Source organism: Solanum verrucosum, unplaced genomic scaffold, assembly GCF_900185275.1.
Source record: "Solanum verrucosum unplaced genomic scaffold, falcon-dt-bn FXZP01000103.1, whole genome shotgun sequence".
In the NCBI taxonomy this organism is placed as follows: Eukaryota; Viridiplantae; Streptophyta; class Magnoliopsida; order Solanales; family Solanaceae; genus Solanum; species Solanum verrucosum.
In genome coordinates this window covers 3,457,047-3,477,619 of record NW_026020048.1, presented here as the reverse complement: position 1 = coordinate 3,477,619, position 20,573 = coordinate 3,457,047, and the positions used below count along the sequence as shown (strand labels likewise).

Sequence of the window (20,573 nt, the reverse complement as noted above, 5' to 3'; positions counted from 1 at the left end):
GGAAAATCATTCTATCATGTTCTATACAATTATGTTCATGGATTTAAGACAGATTTCAATTATAGTAGTATTGACAAATCCTAAATAAAATACATTTTTATCTTTTATGTCATTACTATGCACCTTCGTATGATATAAAACATCCAATTTGTAATTTTATGACACATAGTTACCCACTATAAAAAAGGACACTAAGTACGTGGTGAGAAAAAAAAAAGGTGAGAGGGTGACTATGAATTGTTTTTGGAGGGATAGAGGTAGGTTAAAGAAGTATTGAGGTGATGTAATTAATTAGGTATATTAGTCATGATATGGTGTTAGTTTCAGCTTATCGAGGACATAATCGTAAATAGAAGGTTGTGGAGGAAGGCAATTATAGTTGAAGGTTAGTAGGTAATTGAGTATTGTCTCGTTTATCTTTTTATACTAATAGTTATAGCATTATTCCTTTAGTTTCGTATCCTTTGAGTTCAGTTAGTATGAGGATTTATTGAAAATAGTCTTTTTACTTCCAAGGTAAGAGATAAAGATCTATTTTTCTTTATTCGTCTCAAATATCATTTTCTGAGATTATACTATACTATACTATACTATATTGTTGTTTGAGGGAGGATATGAAATATGTAAAGAAAGGCGTATACTTGGTGCGCCAAACGACGTCGTTAGCGTCTTCTCCTTCCTTGTCTTTGAGACAGTTGTGCATCAAGGAGCAGAACAAAAGGCAAAGCACCAGCAAGCAGTGTGAAACCAAAAAAAAAGCATTTGGTGTCGTCTCTGAAATGCTTATCTCTCTCATTCGCTCCCTTCAACCGCCACCTGTTCAATGTAGTAAAGACACACATATATATGTGCATTTACTTATATTTATACACAGAGAGAAAGATCAAGTGCAAATCTCTTTTTTATTTTAAATTTCAGGAGAAAGGAAGAAAAGGAGCAAAGAGAATTCAAACCTATGAAGAAGAAGTCGGTGGCGGCGATGGCTATGGCGGCGACCGCCGGAATGTCTGTGAGAAACGTGCTGTGGTTGTGGTGGAAGTTGTTGGTTCTGGTTTCTCTTACTATTTGTGTGTTGGCTTTTCTCAAGCTCCAAAACTACTCTCTTTCCGATTCGGAATTTTCTTCTTCTACTTCTTCAATTTCTAGTAGATCTCGAGCTGTTGATTATACTGGCAATCCCAAAGTTGCTTTCCTCTTTCTAGTGCGTAGGAATTTGCCTCTCGATTTCCTTTGGGGAAATTTCTTTGAGGTTAGATAATTTTTCAATTTATATTAAACTTAGCTTTTTCAATTTTTCGTTAAACTTAGCACAATTCATCAAAGTTAGGATCAGGATAGCTCTTTGTCCTCCCTTTATTCTCTTTTGTGATGATTAAACTCTTCTTGCAGCTTCAAAATGTGCAACAGTTCATTTGTTTTTTGGTAATAGTAGTGAAATTTCAATCCTTCTTAAATTTGCTAGAGCACAATGGAAATGTGAAAGTTATTAGGTTGCGCAGATATTCCTTGTTTCAAAACCTGAATATTTGATATCATTATCTCTTTGGTGTTTGCAGAATGCTGACACTGGTAATTTTTCCATATATGTACATTCGGAGCCTGGTTTTGTTTTTGATGAGTCTACAACAAGATCGACTTTCTTTTATAATCGCCAATTGACAAATAGCATCAAGGTAAGTGGCTTTACTTGCCTACTGTGTTGCACATTGTAATATAAAAATATGTTGTATCTTTATTCTGTTCCTTTTTTTTGTGATTGAAGTAATTTCATTTTGCAGTGACATGAGCGTTTAATTCAGTAAATTCATTTTATTCTTTTACTTTTGTTATTTTGATCGGTCTATTTATGTTTATTGATCTTGGATAGTATCAGGAAATGTATCTGATTGAACTTCTATGTAGAGATTTGGTAGGTTGCATGTAATTTCCTCCAATAGGTTGATAGGTTGGAAATTTAGATTCTAAACCTTAAGCTTATATATTATTATTGCACCAACCTACGAACGATGTTTGGTATATGGTAAATCAACCACTCTAGTTGGTATGACTCTTTCCGTTTTGGGGGTACCAAATTGATTGACAATGTTCCAGTATTCCATTTGTAATATTATTTTGTAAAACTTTCACAAATCTTTTTTTTAAAGTTCTAAACTTTGATGCGATGTTTCCTGTATCAGATACTCTCGATTGGACTACCTACTACTTTAATATTTGTATCCACTACCATCAATACAAGATTTAAAGTCAATTTGACATTTTAAAATTGGTCTCGTAAAAAAATGTAGTATTATTCATTTACCTCTGTTTGCTTTTTTTATCACTTTCATAGCTTTACCAGATTGATCTAAGAGTGACCTGTAGGTAGCTTGGGGAGAATCAAGTATGATCCAAGCAGAGAAATTATTACTTGGCACAGCGCTTGATGATCCAGCAAATCAAAGATTTGTTCTCTTGTCGGACAGGTAGACTTTTTACTTCAAAAACATTTGATGTGTGACATCTCTCAGATAAGTCTGTCTAGGCGGCTTGTTAGTGTGCATGCACATGCCTTATTGATGCATGGCATTCTCAGCAATTGCTTCATCTATTGGTTTTCACGAACTGATCTTTTTATGCTTTCGTTTTTCTCATGACCCTGATTTACTTGATTCTTTCCCTTAAATGGAGAAGTCTAGCATCTTTCAAAACACCCCTTCATGTATTTTGAAGTTTCTTTGATGATCAAACTATTTAGACACATTCCTTTGGAGTACCTATCTAACTAAGATCAATTCTCTTATTGGCCATCTCAAACTCAATAACCTATTCACACCTTTTGTTTTGTAAATTTACACACAGCTCAAACTGGGTAATCTGAATTGCGTTTGAGGTAATACTTGCATTAGATATCAAGACTCGGGTAGAGCTGTAATAATTTTGGTTCTTATTATTGAAGAAGAAACAGTCATACAACTTTTTTAGACATGCTTAGCACCAATGCTAATTACTATCATTACTATATTGAATAGACATGGATATGGTAGGAAGTGAATTCACACTGGAATTATTGAATGGACAGCACAATCATATTCTTGCTTGGTAAATGGTCATAGTACATTTATAAGACAGAATACACATTTCATATCCAAAAAAGGGAAAAAAGGAATAGAAAAAGAAAACAAATAAATATTCAAAACTTTCTCGTGCACATACAGTCCATGCTAAATAACTTAAATCGTCAGTATGCAGTTGCACTAGAGACCAAGTGTCTAGACAACATATCTTCTTGACTTCTCGTTAATGAATCATGAGAGAGCATACTTCAAAATGTAGTGTGTTCCAATTCTTTTATCCATGTATTTCCCTTCTGTTTGTTTCACCCAATTATTGAGTTATGGTTTGTGCCTTGGTTTTAAGAATTTTTCTCTAAATGTGTAATGGTTGATATTGCAGCTGTGTCCCACTGTACAACTTTAGCTTCATATACAACTACTTGATGGCTTCTCCAAGGAGCTTTGTGGACAGGTAACATGGATGATAAAACTTGTGTGATTGCTGGACAGGTGGTTGATTTTGTGGAACTGGTAGGAAAGGATAGATAAAAAAAAAAGCTATCAACTCCTTAAGTGGGTTCAGGATTTAAGGATCTGGTTGAATTACTAATGAATTATTTCGAATTCTCATATTAATTGCATCAACATTAAATGAATGAGGTTCTATTTGTCTTCCAGTTTTCTTGATAAAAAGGATGTCCGCTACAACCCAAGGATGTCACCCTATATACCAATGAGCAAATGGCGAAAAGGGTCACAGGTAATTGACCCTCAGTCTGAATTATAAGCACATCTATGTCCCACCAACCTCTACTATGAAATTCATTACTCTGTCCTGATTAAAAAAAATCCATTAACGTGTGTATTTTTCTGCTCTAGTGGAGTTGAATTTTCATTAATTTCTTGCTAAGCAAAATTCAAGGCATATGATAGGGTAGAGGGGTGTTGACAAGCAGGGTGTGACAACTCTAGAAGCTTTGACATGCTTGTTTTTTCAGATTAATCCAAAATCATGTTCAAAGATCAAAGGAAAGGAGCACTTACCAGCTCCTTCAAATGGGAAAATGATGTACAAAAGTGAAAATAAACTCAGGAACCAAAGAGGTCTGCAAAAAACTTATGCTGATAACAACTAAAAGCACCTATACTTGATTTAAAAAGCACCTATGTACTTGAAATGTGTCAACCTACATAACTACCTAACAAAAATTGAAAGATATTATTCAGAAGGGATTTACCCACCATCTTAATGATCTTTGTTGAACTTGTATCTGTGAATAAAAGAATTAGTTTAATACGTGAAAATATAATCCATGAAATCTGGGGGTCCTCGCCATCTTAAGCATGGGGTGTGGCCTTATGGTGAATGAAGTGAATTGAGAACCATGAGGTATTGGGTTCGAATCCTAGCGGAGACAAAAACATTTAGCGATTTCTTCTCATTTGTCCAATCATTGGTGGATTGGGGTTAGCAGGTACCCCGTGGAATTAGTTGAGGTATGTGTAAGTTGACCCAAACACCATGAAAGTTTCTTCTCAGATCAATATTGTGTTCTAAACATAAGATTTTAGCGTGGCGGTCTATCAATGTGGGAAATATTGATTGATTTTTACCCCCTAAAATGTCATCATGACCTACTAATTTTAAAGGACAGTTACTGAACTTCAATGAGAAGAACTATTTTTTTAATTGACGAAATTAGTGTGTGCTCAAGTTATTGTACTCTTTAAAAATCATCTTTAGTTCCTGATCCAGAGAAAGTCAATTTTAGTTTCATCCAGCAGTTTTTTTCACCTCTTAAAGTTAATAGTTTTTGAATCTATAAGCTAGGTAAACTTGTTTTTCGAAGCTCGGATGTTTTTAAAAAAAATCGTAATATCTCAAATCAATAAAATATACTGCATGATCGTATGCGTATGACAGTGATCCATATCTGCTTCTATGAGTTTTGACTTGACGTTTTAGTCCAGTGGATCACTTTAATAAGGAAGCATGCAGAAGTGGTGGCAGATGATGATGCTGTGTTTCCAGTCTTCAAGATGTTCTGCAAGGTTCAATATCATATGCTCTTCCCTCTTTAAACTTCACATGTGTGTTTACATGGATAATGCTATAAGGTGAAACGGCATGCTTAATAAAGCATTGGTGCTTCAGGTTTATAAAATTACTGGTGCTCCTCAACAGCCTAAAATCCCTCATTTACTAATGTATGCACGATGATGGACATGCTTTTGTAGTTTAATGTCTTCCTTAGTTGGGTTACTGTCCATTACATTCTCTAATTGGAACTGTTAAGTGTGGTTTTACACTGATGCATCATATCTCATATGCTTCATTTATGTGATAACTGATAGAGTCATGATTTTAATCTTGCAGAGACGTCCACCGCTGGAAGCCAGTAAGGGAAAAAAGAATATAGTAAGTCAGAGTGCCTTCTGCTAAGAAGATGCATTTGACATTATTTATATTTGAGAACAGGAGGATCCCACTGTACATAGTTCAAGTGCCCTTTTCTACCACTTCCGTGGTTGCCTTACTTTGTATGTGCTCCTTTGCAGCACCATCCTCTTGTGCGTCGGCCATGACGCTGTGCCGACTTTCTCAGTTGGCTCCTCTCCCTTGGCCCCATCCTTTCTTGCATCTGTGTTACTTTTGTCATTCCAAGCCCCCCCCCCCCACCTTTACAGACATAACTTCTCCTCTACTCGTTATATTTTTGTTAACTCATACTAGTGCACCTTTTTTGTTTCCGGAAGCATTCACTTTTCAGTTGATACTTGTTTCTTCTAACCTTGAAATAAACCTTGCAGAAACTTCAAAAGCAGCACAACTGCATTCCAGATGAACACTATGTGCAGACATTGTTGGCGGTAAGTATCAGGCATATTCTTCCCCGGCTACTTTCCATCTTTAGGCTTCTTGTGTGTTCTCAGGACTCTGAACTTACCAGACTTATTTACCTAGGTTATTTCCATCTTTAGTCTTATTGTGTGTTCTCAGTACTCCGTAATACATCTTTCTTTCGGAAATCCATTCTTTTAGATAAGATACACAAAGTACTCATGTTTATTGATATATCAAGGATTTTTCTGTGTGGACTGCTTTTGAGAATTATTCTTCGGGACTAAGGTTCTAGATTTTAATTGGTTTACAGATACATGGGTTTGAAGGAGAACTTGAACGTAGAACGATAACCTATACAGAGTGGAATGAATCTGTGACAAATATGGAGAAAAAGGGTTGGCATCCCATAACATTTAGCTATGCAAATGCTGGGCCTGTACAGATCAAGAGAATAAAGGTGTGTATTTGGAAATGTCTAATAATTTGTCATCTCTAGCTTTGGGCATTTGACGCTATGATCATATCTGGATACAGTTTCATGTTGGCATAGTTTCAACTTCTCTTTCTTTGACTTCGCTTTTTGGTTTTCCCTGTTGACTTCCCCGTTGGTTTTCCTTCCTTCCCTTTTTTGGTTTTCTTTCCCTGACTTCCGTAGTTGTTTTCTTTCTTAAAATCTTTTGTTGGTTATTTATTCAACTTCTGTAGTTGTTTTTGTGTCTTCAATTCTTCTGTTTGGTATTGCGTTAAGATATATTGCCTACTGAACTGATTGTGCTTTGTAACTTGCCACCCTTACAATTTTTACAGGATATCCGCAATGTTTACTATGAAAGCGAGTACAGGACAGAGTGGTGTCGGAATAATTCTACGCTAGCCCCCTGTTTTCTGATTGCAAGGAAATTCTCACGAGGGGCTGCAATGCGCCTCTTGAGTGAAGGAATAGTTTCTCCATTCGACGCCTCCTCTATAATGAATTTGACACCATGATATTAACCAGTCTCTTTTTATTAGTTTTTATTTGTCATATACTTCATGAGGGGATAAGTTGTCGTTGATAGAATTACAACGTGAGTGTGTCACTACACCTCTAGCTTACTGATTTAGGAAATATACATAAGGAAGCTGATCTAAGTATGGTTCATGTAACACAGTAGTGTAGATATTTTAAAAAATCACATATCACTGTATGGTTATCTGTCTTACAATGCTAGGAATTCTTTTTATTTCCCTTTTTTTCGGTACATAGTGCATTATATTTCGAATTTGGAAAAACAAGGATTTGTTGATTTGTGTTGTATGATTTGAGACGGGAAATACCTTTATTTCCAGCTTCCACCTTCTTGTGTTCTTTCCCCAAAGATGCTATAAAAAAGGTTTGCCCTTTCTTCGTCAATTTTCAACCGAGAAAATTGTTCTCATTGGTTAGATTTTAGTGCTTCAAGCGAGAAGGGACAATCTCATCACTCGGGCCTGATTTAAAATTTAGTCATGATAACTAAAGGCTTTCTACTTTTTGCCAGTACAGGTATATAACTAAATGACTGTTTGCTAAAGCTCTTGTTTAAGAGAAAGGTCTTATTTTGATGTAATTACGTCACGTTGAAACCCCTTTGTGCTGCAGACTGCAGAGCAACGTATATTTTGAAGAGAGACATATATTCCTAACTAATAGACTATAAAAGGAACGAGATGTTTCAATTTCTTGGTTATCTATAATGATATCAGATTGTTTCTGGCCTTGAGAAAATGACTTGTATTGTTAGCAAAATTAGAGAAATGTCCATACTAGCTGAATACAAATATTATCTATCCAGTTTACTTGTTTCACTAAGAACTTGTCTAGAACACTTGCTAGACTCAAACAAGTTCCTGTTTCCATCCTTGATGGCGCGCTCTGAGCTCCCACATAGAAGTGATTTGTCTCTGTGCTTCTAAAGCAATTTCAGCCTTCTCTCTAGCTTCTTCACAAGTTCCCATACCTGATGTACATTTGTCTGCCTCCTTTTGATATTGGGACACCATCTTTTTTGCCTCAAGCAGTTGCATGTCTGCTCTTCTCTGGTTTTCCACTGTTTCACCTTCCATTTGCTTTAATTCCTCTGTCAAAAGAGCTGTGAAGTTTCTCTCCTCCTCCTCACTCACCCCCAGATCATGTTCCATGCAATCTATGCAAGAATGGAGGGGAAAAAAGACTCTTTATCACTCAAGAAATGTGGTGATAATAATAACTAGCAAATATTAATACTTGTAATATTTTGTTTGGAAACTCCTATGTTATTAGGAGCAGTGTGCTTTGTAATGAGTAATGACTCTACTTAATATTTTATGCTTATTCTATTTAACCAGCAAAAGGGTGAGAAAACTAACCTGTAAAAGTACTCGCGTTCAAACCTGGTAAGAAAAAAAAGGTGAACCATGTCAAACATTCTATTGAAAAAAACATCTAATATCAAAAGTGTAGCTATGAATTGTTTCATTTGCGTGACATAGAGGTGGATTCAAAATTTAGAGTCAGTGAATTCGAAATACATGTGGTTTACTATAAACATCCCATTTTAGCTAAATCTCAAAATCCAAAATATAAAGTCAGTGAGTTCAAAATGCAGGCACGCACACACAATATCATTAAACATACATACTACATATTATACACATGCATGTGAACTAGTAAACAATTAAGAGAGGAAAATGATTGAAAGGGTATTGTATATACAATACCTTGTGGAAAAGAGTGAATTTGTTTATCATTAGAGCAATCACAAGGACAAGAAGGGCAAGAATAATGGGTGGATGAAATAGATTGAGAGAAATGCCAATAGAGGGGTGGACCAACTACATGATAAGCAGTAATGCACAACCCCATAATTAACACCCCAAACATCACCTGCTTCCCACTCCATCTGCTTCTTCCATGTTTATTCATTTTTACTCTCTTTGTGTTTGGATATTTTCTTCTCTTTCTTCAACTGTAATGTTTGTCTATATGTTAAAGAGATTTTTCAGGATCTTTGTGCCGTGCTTACCATGTCTAATATGTCTTAACAGGTTTTTCAGGATCTACATAACCAATAATCAGCTCTTTTTTGCTTTAAACCCAAATTTTTTTTAAAAAATTCTAAATTTTTTTAATTTAGATAATATTAGTATATAATATGTAATTCAAATAATTATTAATGATATAATTATGTAACATCTTTTTAATCATTTGTTATCGGTTATTATGATTCTTTACTCTATATTACTTTTAGGGATTTTGTTAAGGTAATAATATATAGATGAAAGTGGTAAATATATAATTAATATTGCAATCGTTTCCTACTTATTTCTCGTATTCACTAGATTTTATTTTATTTTTAAAAAAAAAAACATTTTTGGCTTGGTGAGGTTCGTTCTTTCATTATAGACCCACTTCTAGCTAGTTAGACTGTGACATACTCCAGATTGGAATTATAAGTGCAAGGAAATAAACTCAGTTTAATAGACATTGTTTCCCAAATGTCTGTATTGATCATAGAATAATGTTAACCGTTGCCATAATTGGAAGTTGTTTTTCAAAATCAACAAAATCTTACTGAACATCAACAATCTCAAAAAAATAAAATGAAATGACTATAATGTCAATTGAATAGAGATAGGAAAAATGGATGCCCTTTCCCACCAGTGAGGCTGAAGTAGCATGGTATAAATAAAGAGGGCTGAATACATATGCAACCCCATATCATATACTTGTCAATAAAAAATTCCATTTAGACGCCTAAACCAAGGGTAGTACCGGCTACTGAACACCTGACTTTTAAGTGTAAAATGTTTGACAATCTTCCACAATGTTTAAACGCATGAACTGAGGTTATGTGTAAATGTTCCAGATTTCGCCGTCAAAGCTGCAAAAATTTAAGGTACAAGTTTCCTCGGGTTCTTTCACTAATAGGTTCATCAACCTAGTTCGGTTGCTTCTTTGGAAATTCCCTTGTCCCATTTGGTAGATCCAATTCAAACATTTGTACTGCCATTTCAACTTGTAGCAATGAAGTACGCGATAATCAATATGTTGTACTGAAACATAGCTTAGAACATGAGGTCAGAATGGAGCATATGTATAATAACAACAATGCTGGCTAATTAGCAGACTGAGAGCAGGTTTTCTTCTCTTCAAGTGTGATTGGTAAGCATATAGCAGGATACAATGGAGGAAACATGCTTACCTAATATAATAGTGTTAGACCAACTGCTCCTTAACAGAAGATAAGTCTTAGATTCCTTAAGGAGGTCATAGGCGACAAGCATAGAATGACGAGTGACTGCAGGAAGAGTCAATGGATTGGAGGCAGGAGGAAAGTTGGAATTGAATATCACTGACAAGATCTCCCCAGGCAATTCTAACAATGAATTTCACTGACAATAAACAATTGAGCAAATATCAAAAGATAAAATCAGATTAACACTTGAGGTGAAGCAGATAGTCAAGGGATTATGACTCTTATGCAGACTAGAATGGTACCTTCCTCTTCACCATCGGTGGATTGGCAGTTAGTAGTTGTAACACTTCCTGGAATCCTTGCTTGCGCTCAGATTAAACTGAGATTTCCTTGTTCAATATCTAGTACCACAATGACATACTGAACAAATTGGCATTTACTGGAAGATGTTGTTCATAAGCGCTTATGATATATCCTCTGTGTTTGACATGATTACCCTCACGTATCTCCTCACTTAAATTCTTCAGAACCAACATTATATCTTCCTGCTGAGGATGAGAGGTTTGGCCCATAAAAAAAGTTGTTATTACTCCATGTAAGTCAATAAAACTCCAACCAGGAAGCTTTTTGAGCCCAAGTTCTCTCATCTGGACCCAGGTCTTACCAACGCCCTCCCACTGGGCCATTGAAGCATAACTATGAGCCAATTGCACATACCTTCCAGCGTCCTCATGATCTAACTCTGAGATTTCTTTGGCAACGACATCCCTAAGTTCTTCCAGGGTTTTTGTTTTGCAAGCATCAAGAATTATACCCAAAGCATTGGCCATTGGTTCTGGAAATTTCATCTTATAGAAGTTGTATGCATCTTTCACCCTACCGGCTCGACAAAGTAGGTCAACTATACATGCACAATGTTCGAGTTCAGGTTCAATCTTAAAATCCCTTGCCATAGTATCAAACAAGTTCAAACCATGGTCCACAAGTCCATTATGACTACATGCATAAAGAACAGATAAGAAAATAATACTGTTTGGTGTAAGACCACTTTGCACAAGCTCCATATACAATGCCAGGGCAGTCTCCCCTTTGCCATGACTGCCATATCCAGAAATAATTGTGCTCCATAAAATGAGATCACGTTCTATGACCCTGTCAAAACACTTCTTCGCACTGTCTAAGTCACCACATTTGCAGTACATATCAACCAAAGCTGTACCTATCTTAACACAAGGTTCAAGATAGCTCCTTACAACAAGATTGTGGATCCACTTCCCTTGCTGATATGCTCCAATTGAGGCACAAATTTGAAGAAGGCAAACCACTGTTACTGAATCAGGTCTTTGATGGGCTATCCTCATTTCATTAAACAAATGCAAGGCCATCGATAAATGCCCATTCTGGGCATTCCCTGCAACAATTGCATTCCAGGAGACCACATCTCTGTTTTTTATCATATGAAAAACAATAAGAGCTTGCTTCAAATAGCCACATTTTGAATACATAGTGATAAGAGAATTTTGGGCAGGAGTGTCAATGGCCATTCTTTGCCTCAACATATAGCCATGTATAGAAGTTCCTACTTTCAATGAACCTAATTGAGCACAAGCTGCAAGTGCACTTGCTATGGTAGTTGTAGAAGGTTCAATTCTACTACACAACATGCTTTGAAACACTTCAAGTGCTCTATCTGCACGTTCATTCTGAACAAGTCCTGAGATAATAGTTGTCCACAAAACTACATCTTTATCTTTTGCTCGCTCAAAAATCTTAAATGTATAATCCATGTTCCTACATTTTAAATACATAAACATAAGTGATGTCTGAAGATGCACATCTAATTCAAATCCAGCAGCAACTATCTGTCCATGCACCACTTTTCCAAATTTAGCACTACCATCTTTTGCAATTGCGGAAACCAACGCCCCATATGTTTGATGATCAGGCCATGAATTTTCTGACCTCATCCTGTACATAAGCGTCAATAATTCTTCTGTGTTCCCCACTAAAGCACACCCTGAAACCAAAGAATTCCAAGAAACAATATCTTTTTCATCCATCCACTCAAATAACTTCCTAGCATACTCAATTCTTCCACATTTACCGTACACATTCAACATAGAATTCAACAAAGCAATGTGACCCATAAAACCATATTTTACTATACAAGTATGCAAACACTCCACATGAATGCTCTCTGATCCTCCAGAAAGCAGAGTCAACAAGGTAACAGAAGTCGGTTTTATTCCTTCATGTAACATAGAATTGTACAGGTAAAAGGCATGCTCAAAATCACCAGTTCGTGCATAACACCCAATAACAGTCGTCCACGGGACAATGTTCCTCTCAGGCATTGTATCAAACACTTTCTGTGCATCCTCTGTAATCCCAAAAGAGGAATAAAAACTGATTAAGGATGACCCAATATAAGAATCAGAAGAAAATCCATTAACGACCACGTGTTGGTGTAGCAAAAGACCGTGCCGGAGAAGGTTAAGAGAAATGCAGGCTTTGAGGAGAGTGGGGAAAGTGAAAGGGTCAGGAGGTACAGAGGACTTGAGCATGGAGTTGTATGTGAGTAAAGCATGACGGTGGAAACCTTCTGAGGAAAGGCGGTGGAGGGTGGCGTTGAAGGACTTGGTGGCGGCGGCAGCAGCGGCGGAGTGGCGAAATGGCGGCTGTTTTAAAGGGTGGAAGAGGATGTTGAGTTTGAGCTTATGCATAATTCATGGTCACATTCTTCCAGGATTTTTCTGGGCTGAACTTTTTGTTAAAACCTTATGGAAGGTATACCACAAGGCGCCAATTTTCATATTGGTACTAATCCCTTTCTTAGAAGTTACAATGAGCAATAATTTATGACTAAATAATACATGAAGCGCCATTAGAGATAAAATATGACTTTACGATTACGTTCAGTGAACTTGATAGAAAAAATAATAATTTTATATACATAACTAAAATTATCCTTGTTTTCTCCTGTACTATCACGTCAAATTTGCACAAGTTATGACTGTTAGCTGCCCTACATAGTTTAGTCGTTTTTTCAACAAGAAGATGAAAGGACCAGCCGACCACGCCATGAGAAAAGTATTCTACAGATATATCATCAATTAGTACATCTAGACGAGAGTATATCAAATCTCATGACATTATTCAGAACATTTCTATTGCAGCTCAAGACTATGCTCAACAGTAATAATAAATAGAATACAAACGGATGCTATAGGAGACATAGTCAATGAGGACCATAGTCGCATTGTACAAACAAGAAGCTGCGCATATCATGAATGGGAAAAAGTTTGGCTCATGCTCTCTCACTAAAATGGGTTCATCAACCTAGTTCGACTGCTTTGTTGGATATTCCCTTGCACCAAATATAGTAGATCCAACTCGAACATTTGTACTGCCCATCTCAACCTGTAGCAATAGACAGCATTATAAGTATGTTGCGCTCAAACATAGCAGAACATGAGGTCAAACGGAGCATATGTAGAATGTAATACCAATGCTGGCTAGTTAGCATGAGTGCATGCTGGTTTCGTTTATTCAATATAGCAGGACACGAGGATAAATATGCTTACCTGATACAATAGCCTAGACTGCTCATTAAAAGAAAATATCTTACATAATTAAGGGGGTCATAGGCTACAAGCATAGGTTGATTGGTGACTACAGTACGAGTCATCAGATTGGAGGTAGGATGGAGGTTGGAACGGTATATCACTGATAAGATCTCCCTAAGCAATTATCATGATGAACTTCTAACATATTCAAACACAAAAGAATCAACAACTAATCAAATAAAATTCTACTTTTGTGATACTCAATTTTTCTTTTCTCTTTTGAGAGCGTCAAACGAATTCTACTTTTTTTTTTTTTTTTTTTTTGAAACTGGTAACATTCAAATGAATTCTACTTTTAACAACCATCAACTCTACAGATACATAATATCTGCCACAGAAAACAAGTATGCATGGGAAACTGATAGAAAATAGCGCAAATATAAAGGGCAGCCGCATGCACAAAGCAGCTGGCGAATACACAGGGTCCAGGGAAGATCCACACCCCCAGGAGGTATGATATAGACAGCCTACCCTAACATAAGTATCACTAGTTGATTCCAAGGTTCAAACCCGGTCACATGACTTTACCTTATCAAAAGATAAAAACAGATTAACCCTTGAATTGTAACAAACTGTTAAGGGGCGAAACTACAATCCTAGTCTGCATAAGTGTCGTAATCCCAAGGATGTGGCCGGGAGCTGGGCGAGTTTATTGCCCAGCAATTAGGCATTATGAATCAGACTCAAGACCATTCTAATAACAGAGACCAGTAATGAAAACTGAGTCAGATGTCTAGTTAATAATACTTGGTTTAATTTATAAAAAGTGATTGTATACGTGGTGCAGTCAGACTACCACATACTCCCGAGAGAACTCATGTTATTCAAGTTCCTTCCAAGCTTACTAATGGTTTAATGTGCTTAGTGACAAGTCAGGTCACTCACAGCAAGTTCAAAGTCGCCTGACATTCCCATTGACAGATCACATTGATCTTCAGATATTCCAAGTGCCTCGCAAACCTCACTTCTACATCTTGCTAAAGTCTGAAACCAAGCATGACAAATAGCAGGATACTTGAGTTGAGGATATAACAATAGCAACCAGGCCAAGAAGAAACAGCAAAGATAAAACCACAACCTTAAAGTTCTCAGGAGTCGACGTATAATCTGGCATTCCAATAGTCATCAGGCCACAGAATTCAAGATTAGGGCAGTTTGAAGTAACATGTTTCACGAGTTCCAGACACCCATCTGGTTCAACACCAGATTTAGCTGCAATAATGGAATCAAATCATGGTTATTTTTTCCTTCATGAATATGGCAACGTTCACAAAAATAGACCAAATGACTCTTAATAAATCAGAGACATACTCCAGTTACCCACTTTCTTCCCCACTTGTATTAACTTGGATAAAAACTTTCAATGGCTTTCTTCCAATGTTCCCAGCCACACGGTCAAGCTGATTTGCAATCTACAGAATGTATTAAACAAAATATAAGAATCTTTGCAAGATGGACAGGGTTTTTGCTAATTCTTTGAACTGTAAATATGGTGTCCGAAATTTCCTTAATGCTGATGAATACACAGTAACCATTCTCAAAAAGAAAACAGATACTCTATAAACTATGTCTGTAAAAGGAGGTCTATACTCACAATATTGGATATTCTACTATAAATATTCTTGTTAGTTGTTAGTGCTTCAACTCATATTCCCCCAAATGTCGATCCCACTCCAATAGCTCCGAATAAATTAAATATGTGCATAAAATACAAAGGCTTCTTATTAAATTCACTTAATAACCCATTTTTTTCTTTTTCTAACTAAATTTGATTTATTTCCTTCTTGCACTCTTCACTTTCGGTGCCGCACCTGTGTTGACACGATGTGGATGTAGGTGTGAGATCTGTACCAGATATGGTCAAACGATTTTAGATACTTTGACCAAAATCGATCAAGAAATTCGAGATGGATACAATGATTTTTGAAATCAAAACAAAAGTTAAGAGTGTAATCATAATTTGGGCATATGTATTTTGTATAGTTAAAATATGTTGTATTAAAAAGTCAACAACCAGAATATGTTCTAAAGATATTTACTGGACTACGAGACAAACTAGTAGCAGAGTCGGTGTTGGTTACCTTTTCATCATCTACAGTCTCCACCATAGCAAGATTTGGCACTCCAGCTGAAAAACAAAGATGAGGAAAAATTATTATAAGCTCTATACATTTATATCAGTTGCACAAAAGCGTGGCTCAAACTCTTCATTACAGTTATGTCATGCATGCTAACGCAGAAAGGAGATAGAAACTTATTGTCCATCGTCTGACTGATGTAAGTGAAGGCAATCTGTTTCACCACATCTGGCATTTTAAAAAATATTTGTGGTATTTAATATAATCAAAATTTGATGAAGCAAGTATGTTATTTCACCAAGATAAAGTTTACAACTCTTGAAACAACCCTTCCCTCCACGGGCTTCACCAGGACGCCAGAAAAAAGGTATTCTCCCCTTGTTTCTCCAACAAAATTATCCTGTAATCACGATTTTTATGATTTTGCTTCATCCTGAAACTATTTTCATAGAAATGTACATTTCCCCTTACTGGTCCATAAGGAAAAGGATGGGAGAAGGAACCGTGAAGGAAGGAAGGAGAACATACTTAAAAGTGGCTTCACTTTATTGCTCTGCAAATTCCCTATGAAATGCCACTCTATATCATCTGGAAGCTGCAATTCACCAAACAATAGCAGTATAAACACCTCATCTGAAACACAATACGTCACATTGTTCCCCACAGAAAATTACAACGGCCCACATAAAAAATAAAACTTACCATGAAGAAACTACTCTCTCTCTCTCACACACACACTAACTAGCACAAAACAAAGAAAATAATCAATAAATAGATACATAACATGGCCAATTCCTAGAAGAATGAACTAGTGCAAGACACCAATTGAATGTAATTATGATGTCCGTGAAAGGTCAAGAATTGGCAGACTTTGAAGCTAGTGAACTTCTGAAGTAGAAGACACATCAGGTGATTCACACCGTGGAAAGGACAGGAAAGTCCTGCGCTATATATGACAAAGTATAAGGTAACTTGGTAGCACACTTCAGGCATCTTTGCGACTTACTCGAGGGACAAATCAGTAAGGTCCATTGGACAAAGCGGCAATACTGTGCATAAGCAGGTTGGGCTATAACAATAATTCTAAAAGCAAACAATCTCACTCTTGGCAATATTCAGAAAGAAAATCAATTAAGCTACTGGTGAAAAGCTTCATTTTCCTATAAATATAGCGTATCCCAAATAACAAAAACATAAAAAACACATGAAGGGCATTTGTTTAAAAGATCTAAAATCTCTTAATTTAAATCCATACTTAGCTAAAAACAAAACACAATGGAAGTAGAACATTCCTATACTAGATACCAGTTAATTGAAATTAAACTACAAGATAGGATTAGATTACAGAAGCCCAAAAATTTGCCTACAGTATTAGTATTGGACTGAACTTAACCTTAATAAAGTGAGTCCTAGAGTCAAATAAAACAAAACAATTCGATCAGCAAACCAATCAATCATATGTTTTCTATGCTTAAATTATGTAGCGGCAATCACAAACACGAGTATAGAACCTTTACCTGAGGAGCTTTCTCGATGAGCTCTTTGACGTAATTTTCACCGAAGCAACGGTGACCGGCATCGTAAACTTGTTTGACGAGAGATACTGGCTTAGTTTTGCTTACAGCCACCAGCCTTACTTGGTCCGATCTGCGGCCACATCGTTCAGCCGCGTGTTCAATTCGCTGAATTACCGACCGTAGTGCCGTCGCAGCGACACCATCCGTGGCGGAAGCAGCAGCCATTCCTGAATCTGACGGTTCCGTCTCCAGCACTGCACTTGATAAATCTTTTTTCTCGCCTTTTGTTGTCTCCTCGTCCACTGATTTTTCTAAATTGTTCATTTCGAATATATTGGGGACATAATATGCAATTCACCGAAATATACATTTCAACCATACGAGTAATTTATTTTTTTTACATAGAATTATTATAATTTGACTAGATAAGATATTTTAAAAAATAAAATTTAAGTATTATGAATTATGGTCTTAAATAATAAAAATTATAATGTATAAAATATTTTTAGATCTTCTAATTTTATGTTATATTAACGAGATATTAAAATTAATTAATTATCTAATTAGAAAAAAAAATCTTTTGAAAATACATTAAAAAGAAAAATGAGATAAATAAATTAAAACAAATATTTTTTTAATGTGAATTGTTTAATGTGTTCTTGTACTATCTGTTTGCGGTCACTAAATGAAATCCCATATAAAAGTTTTGGATAAATACTTTGTGGTTTGTTTGTCGAAGGTGTTTATAAATTCAAATTAGTTCAAAATTATAATTTACGTAATTGTTTTATCTTGAATTAAATATAAATTAATTTATTGTTTTAAAAAAAGTTTATATATATTTAAAATATGTGTTAGTCAGACAACTATGAATTCAACAACTTGAATTGATTAAATAGTTCAAATGTCTAAATCAAAAAGCACATCTAAATAACTAAGAAGTTGTTTTTAAATTTGAATAATGAATGATTAAGGTCGTTTATTTTTTAGTATCTGTAATTTATTTATTTATATACAAAGTAAAATACAATACAAATAAAATAATATTAGAAAAGAACAAGAAATTTGAATTTAAAAAATCATTATTTAATTTTTTAAAATGAAATATTTAAATATGTTCATGATGGTGAAGATGGTTTGCATTGTAATATGGTTGATGCTAATGGCTAGTGATAGTGGTGGTGATTTATAGTTGTGACTTGTGATGATGAAGGTGATTGGCATTGCATGTAATGACTGCCGTGATAGTAGTAGTTGCTAGTCGTGGTAGAGTTGGTTTTTTTAGTAGTTGGTGGTGCAATACCTGAAGAATGATGATGTTGCTAGGAGCTAGTAATTGGTAGTAGGAGTCAGATCGACTACATGCAATGATGTAGTGAATATTAGTGATGATAATGGTAGCGGTTATAATTATGATGATGGATATGATAGATGTGGTATAGATTAATAATTATGATTGACAGTATTGGTTGTGATGATAAAATTGATTAATAACAGTGGTGATGGTTGACAATGATAATTGTAATGACAGAGGTAGTTAACAATAATGGCGATGATTGATAGTAATGGTGATAATTGTGATGACAGAAGTGGTTGATGATAATTGTAAACAGATTGGTGGTAAAATTATTCACACAAAAATACTTTTGAATGATGTTAAAATTTTATTTAAAATCTTAATGATATTAAAATTTATTTCAACATTTAATAGCCTGATATTTGAATCATTTAGATTCAAAGCCGCATTCAGCGCCAACAAATGAGGTAGTATGTCACAATCAAAATCCGTCGGAAAATACATAAAGATAAATTTTGGTATCAACCAAATATAGCCGAGCAAATTGACTAGCATTTTATTCAAACAAGGCCAGAAAGGAAAAGATGAACGTGTATAGTACATAAAAGTCTGCATATATAAGTGCATATGTAACTGAAAAATTGAAGGAAAAAAAAAACTCTATATTTTGTCAACGAAATGAGATGCAGATTCAGGTTAACGGAATTTGACTAGTTGCTTCATTCATCTACAAAAACAACATTTAATAAAGTAGAAAAGTTGTTCATGCCTTGTCATTCAACAACTAGCAGATTGACCAAACATTCAGCTGAAGAAGTACAACTCATTACTAGAGTCTAGAGAAGTAAAACAAGATTTTTTTTCACAATCAAAATCACTTAAAAGATAAATGCAAGTAATTGTCCACTATTAGTGAATTTAACCTGAAAAATAAGCAAAAAATCTGTCACATCAGATTAAAATACACGGAAAGAAGTAAAATTTATTTACTATGGTAATACATTTAAGTTGAATATTTCCCAAGTATTTCTTAACTTTGGTGCAGGAAACTAGTGAGTCAACTCACTCTAGTGCTTCTATACCTGTGGAGTTATACATGTAAAAGTCAACATGTCAAAATTAAGCCTTGCCTAATAAAACTGCAGAAACGGGCCATTCACATAGATTTTACAAAACAAAATCTTGCTTTTATTTATATAATAATAAAATATTAATCCCTCTGTCCCAATTTATGTAACTTACTTTCCTCTTTAGTAGTCTCAAAAAAATGACACGTTTCTATATTAAGTAGGCGTTTGGCCATGTAATACCATATCACGATATGATATCGTGAGATGGAATCAGCGTTTGGACATGCAATTTTACGCTGATTCCATCTCATGATTCCATATCATGAGAGGTGATACCATATTCTCCAAAAACTATGATATGGAATTATATGGTGATTCTATATCATGATTTGGGATCTTTTAATACAATAATTGATCCATGAGTTTATATTTTGTTAAAACAACCCCACATTTATATCTACTAACCATTTGCTTCATATGTAAATAAAATTTATAATCACATCATTACTTTTTAAAATTTATTATTCTCACCGACATAAAATTTATTATTCTCACCAACATATAGTCGCTTTAACTCACACCTCACGATTGTGAAACTTTTCAACATTCACTTGAAACAATTAACCGGCATGTTAAAATAGTTGCCGAGGCAATTAGCAAGATGGCACCAATATTTATACAACCAAAAAATATGACTGGTGTACATTCCAAAATTCGACATAATACTCGATTTTGGCCAAGGTAAAATTTCAATCACATTAATAAATTTATTTTATGGCCTTAATAAGTGCACATTTATATTTTATGTGTAAGTTATTAGTATTTAGTTACATATTTCCTATCAACTTTGTTTAAAGAGATAATATTTATTTTATGACTTTGCATTGTCTTGGAAGCACTATTTTTATTACT

General features: G+C 35.2%; 4 protein-coding genes across 4 annotated transcripts; 1 reads left to right on the top strand and 3 right to left on the bottom strand.

The window, feature by feature from the left end:
* Positions 1-686: 686 nt before the first annotated feature.
* Positions 687-6,867, top strand: LOC125822009 (glycosyltransferase BC10-like). The gene is made up of 10 exons (XM_049501385.1): positions 687-1,249; positions 1,557-1,673; positions 2,362-2,462; positions 3,433-3,504; positions 3,711-3,792; positions 5,004-5,084; positions 5,410-5,451; positions 5,844-5,903; positions 6,188-6,334; positions 6,685-6,867. Exons 1-10 carry the CDS (start codon positions 956-958, stop codon positions 6,862-6,864), a joined length of 1,176 nt encoding a protein of 391 aa, XP_049357342.1. The 5' UTR covers positions 687-955; the 3' UTR covers positions 6,865-6,867.
* Positions 6,868-7,620: 753 nt separating this feature from the next.
* LOC125822010 (uncharacterized) lies at positions 7,621-8,826 on the bottom strand. The gene is made up of 3 exons (XM_049501387.1): positions 8,596-8,826; positions 8,245-8,268; positions 7,621-8,042 (listed from the first exon to the last, which is right to left on the bottom strand). The coding sequence occupies exons 1-3, from the start codon at positions 8,798-8,800 to the stop codon at positions 7,735-7,737; spliced, it is 537 nt and encodes a 178-aa protein (XP_049357344.1). The 5' UTR covers positions 8,801-8,826; the 3' UTR covers positions 7,621-7,734.
* Positions 8,827-10,536: 1,710 nt separating this feature from the next.
* On the bottom strand, positions 10,537-12,796 carry LOC125822008 (pentatricopeptide repeat-containing protein At4g04370). Its single transcript, XM_049501384.1, is given in 2 exon segments — positions 10,537-10,573; positions 10,575-12,796. Coding segments are annotated over 2 exon segments (2,259 nt in total).
* A 359-nt stretch (positions 12,797-13,155) lies between these two features.
* Positions 13,156-17,642, bottom strand: LOC125822498 (uncharacterized; the record flags this gene model as incomplete). The annotated part of the gene is made up of 7 exons (XM_049501900.1): positions 13,156-13,493; positions 14,585-14,683; positions 14,778-14,911; positions 15,024-15,111; positions 15,781-15,827; positions 16,306-16,372; positions 17,295-17,642. Coding segments are annotated over 7 exons (864 nt in total), but the record flags the coding sequence as incomplete, so codon positions are not given.
* Positions 17,643-20,573: the final 2,931 nt, after the last annotated feature.

Coding starts and splice junctions, on each gene's coding strand:
- LOC125822009 (XM_049501385.1), top strand. CDS start 956: ATGAAGAAGAAGTCGGTGGCGGCGATGGCTATGGCGGCGACCGCCGGA. Junction 3,793..5,003: donor AATGGCGAAAAGGGTCACAG/GTAATTGACCCT, acceptor GTTTTAGTCCAG/TGGATCACTTTAATAAGGAA. Junction 5,904..6,187: donor ATGTGCAGACATTGTTGGCG/GTAAGTATCAGG, acceptor ATTGGTTTACAG/ATACATGGGTTTGAAGGAGA.
- LOC125822010 (XM_049501387.1), bottom strand. CDS start 8,800: ATGAATAAACATGGAAGAAGCAGATGGAGTGGGAAGCAGGTGATGTTT. Junction 8,269..8,595: donor AATTCACTCTTTTCCACAAG/GTATTGTATATA, acceptor TTTTCTTACCAG/GTTTGAACGCGAGTACTTTT. Junction 8,043..8,244: donor GAACGCGAGTACTTTTACAG/GTTAGTTTTCTC, acceptor ATTCTTGCATAG/ATTGCATGGAACATGATCTG.